Source organism: Balaenoptera physalus (assembly GCF_965194825.1).
Source record: "Balaenoptera physalus genome assembly, chromosome: 7".
Lineage (NCBI taxonomy): Eukaryota > Metazoa > Chordata > Mammalia > Artiodactyla > Balaenopteridae > Balaenoptera > Balaenoptera physalus.
The window spans coordinates 80,446,034-80,462,251 of NC_138886.1; the positions used below are offsets into that span (position 1 = coordinate 80,446,034).

Here is a 16,218-nt window from a genome sequence, read left to right on the forward strand (position 1 = left end):
GCCCAGTTCCCGAATCTTCCGCGCTCTCGCAAGCGGCGGCGGCCCCACAGATTTGGGAATCCCTTGCTGACCCAAAACTGCAGCGCTCTTAGGTAATCCCCGCTCCCGCTCGAGACTTCCGCACTCCCGCACTCGCTGGGTGGAGGAAAGGGCTCCAGAAAGTTCCACAAACGCCGGAGACCCAGGCTTGCGCACAGCCCCTCCCAGCCCGAGCGCCCCCGCGCCGTTGCCCAGGCAACCGCGGGGCGGTGACAGCGGGGGGAAGGGCGGGACTTCCGGCGGGTGACGCGCCTGCGCTCGGCTACAAAAGACGACGGCTGCGGCGCTTCAGGCGGAACTTTCCAGAACGCTCGGTGGAAAGGCTGAGGAGCGGCGGCTGCCCGAGTTGCGCACGGCAACGCGCTCCTTCCCGCTCCCCCACACCGGCATCGGCCCCCTCACCGGTGAGCTTCAGCCTTCGGGCTTCACCTCGTACCAAGGCCGGTGCCGTTGGCTGCGCCGGGAAGCGGGATGGAGTCGCGGTCGGGAGGCGGTTGGCTCCGCGTGGGCGGGAGGGTTGTCGATTCCTGTACCCACGATTCTCCTTCTGGAGGGCTGGTGGGGGTACCCCGGCAACCCTCGCCGGCGCGCAGCGAGTGGGCCCGAGACCCTTTCTGGAGCTTTCTCCACGCCCTATCTATTTAGCCAGGGGTCTCCAAGGACCTGCCGCCTCCGTCTTTCCCTCCGCCCGCGCTCGCTGGCGGGCGGGCGGGCTGGGGTGGGGGGGGGGGGGTGGGCGACCCTGTGCGCACGCGCAGAAGGAGCTAGGGGGCGAGGGGCTGCGAGAGGAGCCGGGCGGAGGCTGCGGCGTTCGCTTCTCCGGTCTCTCCTCCTTCGCTTTGTTGAGTGCTGGGCTTTTCCCACCCCTTTCATCCTGGGTGGGAGGGGAAAGGAAGGAACCCCTAACGGTCGGCATTGAGTGCAGGGGAAAACCTAACAACGTGTAAACTACGCTGGCTTGGGGGGGCGAGAGAGGTTCGGCGGTCGAAGCAGAGGAGCTATACGTCCTGTGATTGAGAAACAGCCTCAGGATTGAGGGGGAGGGGAGCTTGCTTTCTGGGGCTGGTTTCTTAGTTTCATAAAACACTGCCTCCCCGCCTTGTGCCCAGATGTCTTTTCTAGGAAGTGTATGATTTATCAAGAATAATGATAGTGGATTGAACCTCTTAGTGCTCCTCTCCTTTACTGCCCTCTGTCGCTGGTTGGGAAGGGAAACAGGAAAAATCCAGACAATAGTCGCGTTAGTATGGGAGCTTTCAGGTGGGAGAGTGGGAACCAGCTGCTATAGGAGGCTTTTGAATTATCCCGATAATTATTAACTTATATTTAGTCTTAGAATTTATGGCTAAATTACCAAAGGAATTGTTACCTTCTCTGTGAAATTTAGGGAAGGCGGCGTTTTTACAATCAGGTTTCTCAGAGAACAGATTTCTATGCCTAAATTTTATTCATTAAAACTACCACTTGAAAGTCGGCTAAAATTAAACTTTCTTATTTTAGGCTGTAGGAAATGGTGAAAGAAACCACTTATTATGATGTTTTGGGGGTCAAACCCAATGCCACCCAAGAGGAATTGAAAAAGGCTTACAGGAAACTGGCCTTGAAGTACCACCCTGATAAGAATCCAAATGAAGGAGAGAAGGCAAGTAGTACACTCATAACGTAGCTGAATAGTTCTTGCCAGGTGTACGATATTTTCATTACAACATGAAATTGAGTATGTCTAATGTAGTGGCTGTGCTTTGTAACAGTTGAGTTTTTTGAGTGAAATTTATCCCCCCTTTTCTGAAACAGTTTAAACAGATTTCTCAAGCTTATGAAGTGCTCTCTGATGCAAAGAAGAGGGAATTATATGACAAAGGAGGAGAGCAGGCAATTAAAGAAGGTGGAGCAGGTGGCGGTTTTGGCTCCCCCATGGACATCTTTGATATGTTTTTTGGAGGAGGAGGCAGAATGCAGAGAGAAAGGAGAGGTAAGAATGACAGTTCACGTGTGGCAAATTAAAATTAGCCGTTGGTCAAAGTAAATTCTTGAGAATTCACCTATTAAATGCTTGTTTACTTGTTAGCATAATGTTGTAAGAGTTTTTAAAAATGAGGTTTGATGAGACTAAAAATAGCTAAGCCAATCGAGTGCTAACAAGTGAGTGCTTGTAAAGCTTTTGGGGTACATAGGATTTCTGTGCTGTTATCAAGCATTAAAGGAATGAAGTATAGCAGCATAATTTTCAAAACCCTTTTCACAGATTTTATTTTATTCTTAATCCGCACACCCCCACCCCTCAGCCTCAATGGGAGGTACAGTGGCCTTACTCAGTCGAAAGTGAATTACGGTTCAGAATGCTAAATTTTTGTCAAGGTCATATATAGCTATGCATCAGAGTCTTGATTGGAACACAGGTTCGTTGCCTCCAAATAGCATGCTGTCTGTTTAATTTTGCTTCAGTTTTATTATATCAAAATATGTGCCCTTAACATTTAATAGAAATGTGGTTTCTGGGGTGTGGAGATACTGCTTATAGAAGTACAGTGTTCTGGTCAGAGTTAATCTTACTTTGTTCCCAGTGTAGTTCATACAAACAAGGACTAATGGGTAGAGCCCATTCTAGAAGGAATGGGCAAACCATTAAATTTTCTCTGAGCCTTTTTGGATTCAGAAGGACTGGAAATTGTTTATTCAGATTCTCTTAAAAGGAGAGGGGTGTATTTTATTTATTTTTAAGAAATTTACCTTAAAACAATTTTCAGTCAAGGTCAGTTGATTGGCAAACTCTACTGTGTGGCTTAGATCAATGCAAGGTCATTTTTTTAGTGTGATATTGGAAAATATTTGCTTAAATTTAAGAAGCTTTATACTCTGTAAGGCTAAAGTAAGAAGGGCTTTTCAGTGTGCCGGAACCAATTACATGGAATAGTATTTGTGATACAGAACAGAAAAGTGGATCTAGGAACAAGTTATAGTTGATGGCACTTCACTCTTGATTGGTAACTAAAAATGTTCATTAGACATGTTCTGCAGATAGGAAGTTCAAGAGCTTCTTTCACTTAAGCGTAAGGCAGTATTTCATGGTAGATAAAGTCCTTGCGGGAGAATCACTGGCTGGGAACTTAACTACCTATCTGGCAGGTGACTACATTTCTGTAGCCTCTGTTCTTAGATGATCTCCACCTTCCACTTCCCATTCCTAGATGAGCTATGTCACTCTTGTAGCCACTGGCCACATCAAATTTAGATTACTGCAAAGAAAAATGAAAATTTAGTTACTTAGTCTGCAGTAGCCATAATTATGTGCTCGATAGCCACGTGTGACTGCTGGCTGTTGTGTTGGCTAGCACAAGATACAAAACATCTCCATCACTGCAGAAAGTTCTGTTGCACAGCGCTATGGTAAAGGATGAGAAATCTAGCCTTTTTTTGGGGGGGCTGCGTTGGGTCTTTGTTGCTGTGTGCGTGGGCTTTCTCTAGTTGCAGTGAGCGGGGGCTACTCATTGTGGTGGCTTCTCTTGTGGTGGCGTGCGGGCTCAGTAGTTGTGGCTCACGGGCTCTAGAGCGCAGGCTCAGTAGTTGTGGTGCACGGGCTTAGTTGCTCCGCGGCATGTGGGATCTTCCCGGACCAGGGCTCGAACCTGTGTCCCCTGCATTGGTGGACGGATTCTTAACCACTGTGCCACCAGGGAAGCCCGAGAAATCTAGCCTTTAAACAGTTAGTGCTGAAAAAATATGTCAGCTTCCCTGGGCAGACTTGATTAGTTTTTGGAACTTAGTGTGCTGAAGAATTTTTGGACGATGTAATTGGTCATGTTACTCAATATAATAAGTGAACGACTCAAAGAATATATTAGGACAGAAAAACAGTTTGGGTTAATGTACTGTGAAATATGTCTATTTAAATAACATGAGTTTTCTCAAGTGATTTTTGCAGTTAACGTTTTTGATTGCCGTAAAATGTAGGATGGCCGTAACTACGTCCTTATACAAATTACTTAATCTCACCAGATGTTTCTTATTTGAAATTACACCACAGTTAGAGTGTACCCTTGTAGGGCTCATCTTTCATTATCCTTTACCGTTTTTATAGTGCAGAACACAAGATTCAGCATCTTAGATTTTTAATGTGCAATGTTTTGTTGTAGGTAAAAATGTTGTGCATCAACTCACAGTAACCTTAGAAGATTTATATAATGGTGCAACAAGAAAACTAGCTCTGCAAAAGAATGTGATTTGTGACAAATGTGAAGGTATGTCTTAACATTCATAATATAATTGAAAATGGAACTGAAGCCGTTCTGGATATATAAAACTGACATATTGCACTACCTAATTCTGAAGAGTGCAAGTACGAAAACCACCTGAATCCACCTCCTAGGGAAATATTAGCAAATTATCAGCATTTTTATATGTGTATTTTGAATGCAGGTGGGACAGATCTAATTTGGTGTCTGTTTTTCGCAGCACTGTTCAGAGATGAGTCTTTCCTATCCTCTAGAACTTCAGAGGCATTCCAATGGCTTCATAATCTGTAATATGATTTGACAGTATCCTCTTTTGGTGTATCAGCTGTCAAATTATTGGCTGTGAACCTCTAAGGTGTTTTTCTAATAAATACAAGTTATTTGTTGGAAATATGGTATTTTCTAAAGAAAATAAACTCAAATGTTCTCGTCTCACAGTTAAAGTAGTCTTTTAAGAATTGTGCTTTGGGAGCACATGTTTAAAATCCAGAATTCTGAAATGGTTCCTTGTGAAAATAGCAATCAAGATGTTTATAGATAACTGAAGCTGATTGTGGCGATATTTTATCAAATAAAAAGGCTGAATTGTAGATTCTTATAGCGGCATTCCATGAGACCTTGAAAATATTAATGAAGTGGAGTGTTTAGGAACTGTCTCATTAAAACATTTGTCACCATGTCCAGTACTAAATTCAAACATAATTTCTTTTTGAACTATTTAGGCCGAGGTGGTAAGAAAGGAGCAGTAGAGTGCTGTCCCAATTGCCGAGGTACTGGAATGCAAATAAGAATTCATCAGATAGGACCTGGAATGGTTCAGCAAATTCAGTCTGTCTGCATGGAGTGCCAGGGCCATGGGGAGCGGATCAGTCCTAAAGATAGATGTAAAAGCTGCAATGGAAGGAAGATAGTTCGAGAGAAGAAAATTCTAGAAGTTCATATTGACAAAGGTGAGTTCTGAGCCACTTTCTATTTTCAATTCTTGAGTGCTATTGCAAATTATATTAACGTTACATTTTATAGTTGTTTAAAACTACTGTTGGAGTAAGGAATGGGTATATTTTGATTTATTAACTTATTTGTAAGAACTTAGACTATGAATGTTACTTTCTAATGGTTTTTACAGATTATGTAAACATACGTCAGTTTCTGCCTCTTGGGTTATAACTTAAAATTTTCTTTAAGTATTATTAGGATTTACTTTATTTTGCCAATTCCTTAATTTTGTCAGTTTATTTAAAAATGCTTTAAAATGTATTACAGCAGTACAAACTCATTGTAGAAATTTTAGAAATGTGTATAGCCCCAGAATAAATGGTGCTGCTTACTCTGAAATAATCAGCATGGTTGGCTCCTTCAGACTTTGCTATTTTAAAATGAAACTATTATTAGAAAATATACATCTACATTAACTTAAGCTCCTGAAATAGTATTCACCCATGTGAATCATGGTACTCCCCTCCCTCCATTTTTTCCCCTTAATTGGTCCCTGTTTAGTAGGGTTTGAATTTCTCTCTGGTAAGATTCCCCCGTTGCTACCAACAGTATGTACTCAGGAGGTCATTAGTAGTAAGTGAAGCCATTTATGAATGCTGCACTTGCCCGTTTTTTTGACCACACTGCAGCCTATGGGATCTTAGTTCCCCAACCAGGGATTGAACCCGTGCCCCATGCAGTGGAAGCATGGGGTTTTAACCACTGGACCTCCAGGGAAGTCCCTGCCCATACTCTTAACATTAATGGAACAACCAGCAAAACTTAGCTGAGTTTAACTGCTTCACTAGTGTAGTGAGACAGTTACTTTGCCTTGTGAGTGACTAAAGACAGATTGTTGGGCTTCCCTGGTGGCACAGTGGTTAAGAATCAGCCTGCCAATGCAGGGGGCACAGGTTTGAGCCCTGGTCCCGGAAGATCCCACATGCCGCGGAGCAGCTAAGCCCGTGCGCCACAACTACTGAGACTGCGCTCTACAGCCTTCAAGCCACAACTACTGAAGCCCAATTGCCTTGAGCCCGTGCTCCGCAACAAGAGAAGCCACGGCAATGAGAGGCCCTTGCGCCACAACTAGAGAAAACTTGCGCACAGCAACGGAGACCCAGTGTAGCCAAAAATAAATAAATAAAAATTTTTTAAATGTTTACTTTTGTCAGTGTGTAATACTGATATTTTGGTTTAGGTCCTTCTCTTTTTAGAGGTATATATTGAAGTATTTGGGTTAATTGGTATGTCTGGATTTTAACTGAAATATATGTAGGGAATGTGGCTGGAGGTGTGTAATACATGAAATAGTAGTCATGAGCTGGTAATTACTGGATCTATATTGATGGATATATAGGGACTTCTTGTACTGTTGGCTACTTTATGTAAGTTTAATACTTTCCATAATAGAAAGTGAAACAAAGTTGCTCTTGTTGGGTGACCTCAGTGATCATTGGTTCAGGAAATCTGGCACTACTGCTGTAGTGAAATCATCTGCAAACACATGAGTTCTGTTTAAAGAGGTGTTAGTTGGCTAAGTAAGCCCTTACTGAACTAAGGTGTATGGGCCAGAGGGAAGAAATCTCAGTAAATGTGTTGGCCTTTAAGAAGCGTTTACCTGTTGGATGGACTTCCCTGGTGGCGCAGTGGTTAAGAATCCGCCTGCCAATGCAGGGGGCACAGGTTCGAGCCCTGGTCCGGGAAGATCCCACATGCCGCAGAGTAACTAGGCCCGTGCACCACAACTACTGAGCCTGCACTCTAGAGCCCACGAGCCACAACTACTGAGCCTGCATGCTGCAACTACTGAAGCCCGCGCGCCTAGAGCCCATGTTCTGCAACAAGAGAAGCCTGCGCACCGCAACGAATAGTGGACCCTGCTTGCAACAACTAGAGAAAAAGCCCGCGCAGCAACAAAGACCCAATGCAGCCAAAAATAAATTTAATTAATTAATTTTTTTTTAAGTGTTTGCCTATTGGAAAAACTTCCTTATTTTTGACACTAATAACCACGTGGTCTGAAAGTACCCAACCATAATTAATTATCCTCTTTTTTAAACAAAAAAGAGGACTAAAAATCATTCAATATAAATATTACATATTTTTTAAATTTTTAAATTTTATATTACTGCTAATACAATAGAAGGAAGAAAGTCTGATTTATGCTTCTGTTAGACTTACTAGAAATGATTTGACTTTTTTTTTAATGTGATTGTGGGGACTTTTTTTTTTTTTTTTTTTTTAGTAATTTATTTTTTTGGCTCTGTTGGGCCTTCGTTTCTGTGCAAGGGCTTTCTCTAGTTGCGGCAAGTGGGGGCCACTCTTCATCGCGGTGCGCGGGCCTCTCACTATTGCGGCCTCTCTTGCTGCGGAGCACAGGCTCCAGACGCGCAGGCTCAGTAGTTGTGGCTCACGGGCCTAGTTGCTCCGCGGCATGTGGGATCTTCCCAGACAAGGCTCGAACCCGTGTCCCCTGCATTGGCAGGCAGATTCTCAACCACTGCGCCACCAGGGAAGCCCTAAGTTTTTTTAAAGTGATGAAATAGTTAAAAACATTTATGGTTATGTTTGTCAGTCACTGATTTGGTGCCAGCATAGACCTTTTTCTTTAGTCCTCACAAGAGCCCAGATGGAGGACATAGGTCTCTGTGGGAAAGTTGATGGTTAGGAAGGTTATACAGTTTGCTTCCCCAGGGTAATCTGGCCTAGTAGTAAACAGCAGATCTGAGATTTGAAGCCTGACTTGTTTGCCTCTAGAATTTGTGTTCTCCACTATGATAGCTTTCTTCAGTAAGAAATTGGACTGATCCAATAAGCATGTGGGCGTTTTTGGTAAATTCTGTAAAACTTCAGCATCTGCAAAGACTTGAACATTTTTTTCATGCACAAACGTGCATTTGTGTTTCAGTAGAGATTCTGACCTTGCTTAGATGTTAAGAGTGTAAAATTAGCCTTTTGTATTTAGGCATGAAAGATGGCCAGAAGATAACATTCCATGGTGAAGGAGACCAAGAACCAGGACTGGAGCCAGGAGATATTATCATCGTTTTAGATCAGAAGGACCATGCTGTTTTTACTCGGTAAAAACTTTTATCAAATACTCAAACCGACATCTTGCATATTTGGGTTTGGTTTTTTTTCCTCAGATATAAATGAGCTTTTTCATTACTTTTAGAATACATTTCCTAGAAATAACCTAGAAAAGTATAGCAGAAAAGTTAGACTATATATGTCTTTTATAAATGATTGTTAATCATTAATGTTTCAATCTTAGAAGAAGCTAAAGACAAAAATCATTTATTTTTTTTGTCTAAATTTAGGTAAATTGTTGCCTAATTTGGATTTTGTTGCCTAATTTTGGATTTCTCCTCTTTCAGTTAGGAGATGTGTTGTATAAGTATAAATAGATAGAGTAGGAGAAACATCCCTAGACAAAACTTTGCCCCCAATTTTTTTTTTATAAGCAGTTAGTTTTGAAGTAAGTACCCTGAAGCTTTCACCAGTTTCTTCAGTCCTGAGTTCATGCTAAGTTGGGGTGCTTTTAATTTTAAATAAATGTCTAGAATCATCTGTGTAAGAAGCTGTAATATATTAATTCACGTCTATTGTTAGGAAATAATTTTGTGTTTATGATAACTTTCTTGTGCGTCACTATAAATTTAACAGTGTTAAATAATGTATCAATGGCTAATTATAAAACATAAGACTGGAGTAGGGTTCCAGTAAGTCTGTTGGGAATGACATTTGAAGCAACAGGTTTTAGATTAATAGTGTCTCAAGAATAATGGGAAATGCTATTAAGCTCAGAATTTTGATGCTATCGTTTGAGGTAAATCCTCAACAAGAGTATTTCTGGAGAGTATTCTGCCTGATGAAAAGATTTCATTAATATGAATTGGAAAAGAAAGTAAGCATGAGGAGGAAGAAGTGGGTTGTTATTAAATATAAAAAAGTGTTCATACTGTGCCAGGCACTGTATTACTTAATTCATGTACATCAATAAATTACTACCCCTTGAAATTGGCCATATCCCCTTTATTTAATTTCATAGACCCTAACTTATCCAGGACCCAGCCTCAGGTTTGTTCCACTGCCTACAGTGTGTGGAGGGATTCTGAAGCCTTGTCCAGGAAACTGTGCTGGCAGTTTCCATATGTTTGCTGTTCCCAGTTCTCAGCTCTTAAGAATGGGGAAGAGGCCTTCCTCACCTTCTGAGATGGCCCACACTCTGTGGAGTATGTTTCTCTCTAAATAAATCCACTTCGTACCTATCAAAAAGAAACAAAAAACAATGGGGAAGAAAGGGCATCTTTTGAAAGATACCATTTGTTTTTAAGAGAACAGAATTGCCTACTTTGGTAGTTGTAATCATTGCTGGTTTGAAGATCTAAGTATATGCCGTACTTACATTGTACAGACGAGGAGAAGACCTTTTCATGTGTATGGACATACAGCTGGTTGAGGCATTGTGTGGCTTCCAAAAGCCAATATCTACTCTTGACAACCGAACCATAGTCATCACTTCTCATCCAGGTACAGTAACTAGATGAGCGTCTGTTTCTATTCTAGTGTTTTCGTTGTCTGCTCGTAGCTAGTACAGGCACGGAGGAAAGTGGCATTTAAGTTGCTCGGTACATGTCTGTCCTTGAGCTGAGCTGAAATCGTGCATTCCTGGCTCTTTTGTAAGCCCCTAGAAAACCTATAAATGAAAGGTATCAGCATCATTTCACGTAAATTTACCCCTATCAGTTAGCTAGGACATTGCTCTGTTCTTTATTTTCCCTGCCTTGTAAAAGTGTGACTGTATTTAAGGAATTTGGCTTCAATGTTTTTAGGTCAGATTGTCAAGCATGGAGATATCAAGTGTGTGCTAAATGAAGGCATGCCAATTTATCGTAGACCATATGAAAAGGGTCGCCTAATCATTGAATTTAAGGTAAGCTATACAGTACTATAGGAGTGTTTGAGAATGATTAGTTTATTAAAATTCAGTAGCAATTAGTTTCTGAATGGCTAGAAACCAAGTTTATATTCTCCCTTATCTAGATATAATGTTACTCTTGTTATGTTGAACATTTTTTGTTAACAAGTTGCTATTGGTTTGTTTGCATCATTATTGGCTATTTAAAGATGGGGGGGGTGGCAAGTGGGTATTTTACTAATGAAAGGCTATGACTGGAATCTTAAAGTTCAACAGAAGCATGTTAGGTGGTGTGGATTTTTGGCAAAATACTGCAATGCTCTGGTTCTTAAAGTAACCCAACCATTTTCCTCAGTCTTAAATTTGAGTGGCCTCAGACCCACAAATTTAACATTTATTGAAAACATCTTTGGGTGGGACTATCTTTAAGTAACAATAGCTTTGTTTAAATTATCCATTAGAAGGAATGAGAATGTGTGTTAGGATGGGTTCTCCTATTAAAATGTATTTGCTGAATAGAAGTGATCATTACAGTGTAGTTTTATTAGGATCTTTTTTTTTTAAGACCTTAGCTTGAACTCTAGTTCAGAATAGTAGATGATCTATGCTTTTTTAGAACATGTGATCTAACCTGGGATTGGCAGATCTACCAGAAGATTGTGTGGTTTCATGTTTTTTTCCTGGGGAAAATGGGTCAATGGAAATTTGTCGAAGGAGCTAAGGATGAAGTGTGATTTAAACTTACAGTAGAAATTTCTTACTATAGGTAAACTTTCCTGAGAATGGCTTTCTCTCCCCGGATAAACTCTCTTTGCTGGAAAAACTCCTACCTGAGAGGAAGGAAGTAGAAGAGACTGATGAAATGGACCAGGTAGAACTAGTGGACTTTGATCCAAATCAGGAAAGACGGCGCCATTACAATGGAGAAGCATATGAGGATGATGAACATCATCCTCGGGGTGGTGTTCAGTGTCAGACCTCCTAATGGGGCCAGTGAATAACACTCACTGCTGGCCTTTTATTTGCAGTAGTGATTGAGTGAAGGACTATAATCATAATATGCTCACTACTTGCTATTGTTTGTTTTAATATTCAACTATAGTAGTGTTTTAAAAGTTAAATGAAGAATAAACTCAAATATAAAAGCTCTGGCTTTGCCCTGTATGTATGATGACTTCAGTGTGCAAGATAAGTTTAATACTTGTAAAAACTACTTTAAAAAATTTCCCCTAGCATTTGTTAGGCCATACTTTGTGATTGATTTCAGCTGTATGTACATGGACTAGCTTAGACTGAAATGCCAGGTATATGTATTGGCTTCAGTGTATGACCCTTAATTGTTAAGCTATGAGTTAAAACTGTATTTAACTGGCAGTCAGACAAAGAATTTGTAGAGAAGTGTTGGTCTGTATAGTGGTGTTAAGTGGGATTCATTGTGATGCCTCTGCATTTACTCTATTGCCTCAACTGTTACTTGAAGATGGCATGCTATATAATTTAATTTAGCCTGTGGTATCAGTGATAGAAATGATACCTTTCTAAAGAAGGGGTTTATCATATAACATGCTGCTTCTTGAGGGCTTGCACTTGTAGAATTGCATTCCCTTCTGCTGTGCCATCTTTTTTTAATATATCTAGCTATTGGTCCTGGTTACTTTTTTTTTTTCCTCCTTCTCTTTGGACCACAGTAAGCCTTAGAGTAGTCACTTCTGGAGCAAGGTAACTTAGAGGTTAGAGTGATGAGACCCTTACATGGAGAAGTAATTTGCATGTATGAGTTAGGAAGGTGTTTTGCAGGTATGTTACAGGCTTACTTTAAACCATTTAACTTATGCTCCAAAGTAACTGTAATTTAATGTTGGTAGAATAGCAAATTATGAATAGCTTTAATTGTATGTTTAAAGTCATATGTTCACAAGCTTAAATCTGGATATCAGAATTTAAGCAATTCTTGAAATGTATGAATGTCTCCTTAATATACTGATTCAAAGCATGTCCAATGTGTCACCACAGGCTTTTTTTTCCCAGGTTGAAGTATTGGCTTTTCACTAATTAAGATACATAATTTTTCATTTGACTAAAGTGAGTAATACCAAAAAATACTATTTAACCATAGTTAAATGTTTAATATTAAACAGGGGTGGGGAATGAAAGTGGAGGGGTGAGTAATGAGCAAAAGAAGGGGGCTTTAAAATCTTTGCAAACGCTGAAATGAGAATGTGAGAGCTTACTGTTTATTCTGCTCAGATTCTGTATCTCATTGTAATCAGGAGGCTTAAAACATTTCTAACCTGGAAGTAACCCACAGCTTAAGTTCCCCTCAGAACACTTGAGTTAAAAAGAAGAGACTGAAACTTGGTGTAAAGAGTGCATCATTTCCCAAACCTTCAGGTTTCTTGTTATAGTGACAGTTTTAATTGATAGCCTCTCCATATCATTCTTGGGTTCTTTTTTCATTTGTGGCCAGACAGCTACCCTCATATTTGGATAGTGAAGCAGGTGTCCAGGAAAGGAAAACAAATCAAAATACTAAACGTAATGGTTCAACAAATTTTAGTTTTCACTGGATTTATATTGAGAGTCTAAATTCTACAATAAACTTATATTGTAACACATTTAAGAATACTTTCAGACATTTTAAAAATTACAAAAATCCTTACGTGAGGTTTTCAATATTATTAGTCATGAGGGAAATAAAATGAAAATCACAGTGAGATACAAAACTTCACACCTAGTAGTCCAAAATCTAATCCAAAATGGAAACAAGTGAGAATATGGAGGAACTAGGACCCTGTACCTTGTTGGTGAAAATGTAAAACGGTGCAGTTTCTGTAAGCAGCTTCTAAAAAAGCCAAACGTGGAATTCACCATATGACCCAGTAGTTCCATTCCTTGACTCAGAAACATTGTGTGCCAATGTTTATCGTATCATTATTCACAATAGCAGAAGAGGAAACAAGCCATGTGTCTTAACAGATGGATAAACAAAATGTGTTACATGTATGTATGACAGAAAAGGACTTCATTTATATGAAATATATAGGCAAATTCATAGAGGCACAGATTACCAAGGGCTGGGAGGAAGAGGAACGGTAAGTTAGTGGGTGCTTAATTGTTTCTGTTTGGGGTGATGAAAGTTTTGAAAAGTGATGGTTGCATAATAGTTAATATAATCAATGCTACTGAATTGTATACTTAAATGGTTGAGAATAAGCTTTTACTTTTGTTTCACCACAGTAAAAAAAAAAAAAAATCCTTAAGATAGAAGAAGAAAATAGTTACAGCCTGCAGAGGCAGAAAATCACAAGTTTGTATTCTGTATTAAAAAAAAAAATTCTTGTTAGAACTCTGGCAAAGGTCATCACAGAAATACAAGTGCATCCGTGGAAGTGTGTAGTTCCATCACCCCAGCACTAATGCTTTCTTTGTGATGCTCCCCTGTCTATTCATACTTGCAGGGAATAAAAATAGAAGCTGATTATGTCCCATGAGGGTCCTAATGGAACATGGTGGCAGATCTTCCCTTGTGAAATTAGCATCACATTTTTTCTCCATATAGTACTGCCTCTCAACCTTGGCTACAATTGGAGGTTACCTGGGAAGCTTTAAAACATGATATGAGTCTCACTCTCTGGGTGTTTTGGTGTAGTTGAACTGGGTGTAGCCTAAGCAAAAGGATGGTTACATATAGCCAAGGCTCTACACCAGCACCATGGGGACATAGTTATATTAATCACCAGAACAGTATAACGCCATTGTTAGAATTGCTGTGGAGGGTCAAACAATGGCAGCCCTTAACTACTGCAAGTTTGTTTCAGACCAAGGCTGCTTCCCATCTTAGACCATACACTGTGGTAATTTCCTCTCTTTTGAAGTACTGTGGGAAAATGAAGCATAGGCTCTAAAAGCACAGTGAATGAAAAATGCTAGCAAGTTACAGCAGTAAAGATGCTCTTTCAAGGGTTTCTAAGTCTTGTACCTTTATCACTTAATTTGGTTATCGCAGCAACCTTCTGAGACCAACAGAACAAGAATTGAAACACCTACCTTACAGTTGATGAAAATGACCTCTAGTCTACTTACTGGTTCTCAAATCTGAGCATGCTTGCTGAGCCCCACTGGACTTGGATTCTGTAGGCCTAGGGTAGGACCTGAGAGACTTGCCATTCAAACAAGTTACCAGGTGACTTGGCCCAAGTAAAAGAAATGACAGCAAAGACTGGAATCCAGATTCTTGTAATTCGGTGCTCTTTCTACTCATGTCTGCCTTTGTGGGGTTTTGATAAGTCTTAACAGAAGGTGGAAAAACTGACTCTTTCAAAGAGTAAAGAAATTGAGTTTTAGAACCCCACCTCAGTCAGTTGTGCTCCAGGAGCAAGGTATGGAATCTTGAAATCTGTTCCATGTGATAGGACTCAGAACAGGCTGGAGCTCATAAAGCAGTTCTGAGAATTAAATAACGCTGCTTACATAGTAAGGAAGGGCTCAATAAATGCTATTAATGGTAGTAATACAAGCTAAAAAATAACTAGTGGAGAACACACTGAGTTGTACCTGAGACTTGTACTTAAAAAAATTTTTTTTTGGTGTGGAATACCAGGTCATTCAATGTTTTCCAGAGTCATTCAGCAGCTCAGTGGAAGGGACAACTCACGGCATTAACTTTAATGCCATGTTTTTTGAGTTTTAACTGCTAGAGGAGTATCAGTTAAATAGGTGGGCTGCAGCAACAGAGCAGCTGTCTTAAGAACCAAGGCAGTGGGGGGGGGGGGGCAAGGGCCCAGGATGCCTGCCACGTTCCCCTGCTGCACAGCCACACCCAACCCGGCACACCCCACCCCGGAGTTTGGGCAGCACACCCTCCACCACCTCTCCTCCCGCAGAGGAAGTGTTGGGCAGTTGCCATGGTGTCCAGGAGCCAGACAGCCCTTCTCCCACCTCTGCCTCTTACCCCGGGGCTCCCCCTGCCTTTTGTACTAGAGATGGCCATGGGGGCTAAAAGAAAAAAAAACTAGGCGCAGAGTAAGGGAAGCTCATTTCCACTTTTAAACAAAACAACACTTTTGGATTTCCCTGGTGGCGCAGTGGTTGAGAGTCCGCCTGCCAGTGCGGGGGACATGGGTTCGAGCCCTGGTCTGGGAGGATCCCACATGCCGCGGAGCGGCTGGACCCATGGGCCACAATTACTGAGCCTACACGTCTGGAGCCTGTGCTCCGCAGCAGGGGAGGCCGCGATGGTGAGAGGCCCGCGCACTGCGATGAAGAGTGGCCCCCGCTTGCCGCAACTGGAGAAAGCCCTCGCACAGAAACGAAGACCCAGCACAGCCATAAATAAATAAATAAATAAATTTTAAAAATTTAAAATTAAAAAAAAAAAAAAACATCTTTTAGGTTTGTGCGAAATGAAGTTGTGGACAGATACACAAACACAGGTTACCTGGGAAAAACAAAATTCATTTTTTTCCCCCATTTTTTCTTTGTTAACACCAATGCATTACTTCGTTAAAAAAGTATACTTAACGGCTCTCAGTCCAGTCCTCTCCTCTTTGCCTGGTCTCCCCAGACCCTACCATATGTCTAGCACATGCCTTGCAGCTATGGCACACTGCAGTGCTCCTAAGATCACCAAAGCCCTTTACCTTCAGGTCCTGTTGGTCCTTTTATGGTCAACTCCAGAAAGCCTTTCCTAACCCATTAGGTCCGGATCATCAAAAAAACAACTCACTCACTCCAGATTTTCTATTATCTAACTATTCTAATTAATCCTGTTAACTTGTTTTTCTCCCCCATCCTGTGACAGAAACTAGTATTTTTAACCATCCTGAGCACTAGGTGCAGGAGCAGAAGGTGTTTGCTAAAAATTCCCAAAAAAGAATAAGTGTACATGTGCTGAAAAGATTCTTGCTCTCCATGAGCCTTGGCACAAAGTGTGCATCTCACAACTGCCAGTTCACGAGGTCATGGGCTAAATCAAAACTCCAGTTTCTTGAAGATTTTCTAAGGAATTTTAGTATAAGCTCTTTCCACCTTAAACTTTCTTAAGTGAAA

General features: G+C 41.0%; 1 protein-coding gene across 2 annotated transcripts; it reads left to right on the forward strand.

Moving 5' to 3' along the window:
- The first annotated feature begins 292 nt into the window (after positions 1 to 292).
- DNAJA1 (DnaJ heat shock protein family (Hsp40) member A1) lies at positions 293 to 11,319 on the forward strand. Of its 2 annotated transcripts, XM_082467605.1 has the most exons (9): positions 293 to 443; positions 1,540 to 1,681; positions 1,834 to 2,011; positions 4,173 to 4,277; positions 4,994 to 5,221; positions 8,215 to 8,329; positions 9,667 to 9,782; positions 10,085 to 10,185; positions 10,937 to 11,319. In XM_082467605.1, the coding sequence occupies exons 2-9, from the start codon at positions 1,550 to 1,552 to the stop codon at positions 11,153 to 11,155; spliced, it is 1,194 nt and encodes a 397-aa protein (XP_082323731.1). In that variant the 5' UTR covers positions 293 to 443; positions 1,540 to 1,549; the 3' UTR covers positions 11,156 to 11,319. The 2 variants fall into 2 exon arrangements, with proteins under 2 accessions (XP_082323731.1, XP_082323732.1); XM_082467606.1 differs by lacking the exons at positions 293 to 443; positions 1,834 to 2,011 and having other exon boundaries at positions 1,545 to 1,681.
- The last annotated feature ends 4,899 nt before the right edge of the window (positions 11,320 to 16,218 follow it).

Excerpts from the sequence above, each read along its gene's own strand:
- DNAJA1 (XM_082467605.1), top strand. The coding sequence starts at position 1,550 with ATGGTGAAAGAAACCACTTATTATGATGTTTTGGGGGTCAAACCCAAT. Across the intron at positions 4,278-4,993 it reads GATTTGTGACAAATGTGAAG|GCCGAGGTGGTAAGAAAGGA; the intron begins GTATGTCTTAAC and ends TGAACTATTTAG. Across the intron at positions 8,330-9,666 it reads GACCATGCTGTTTTTACTCG|ACGAGGAGAAGACCTTTTCA; the intron begins GTAAAAACTTTT and ends TACATTGTACAG.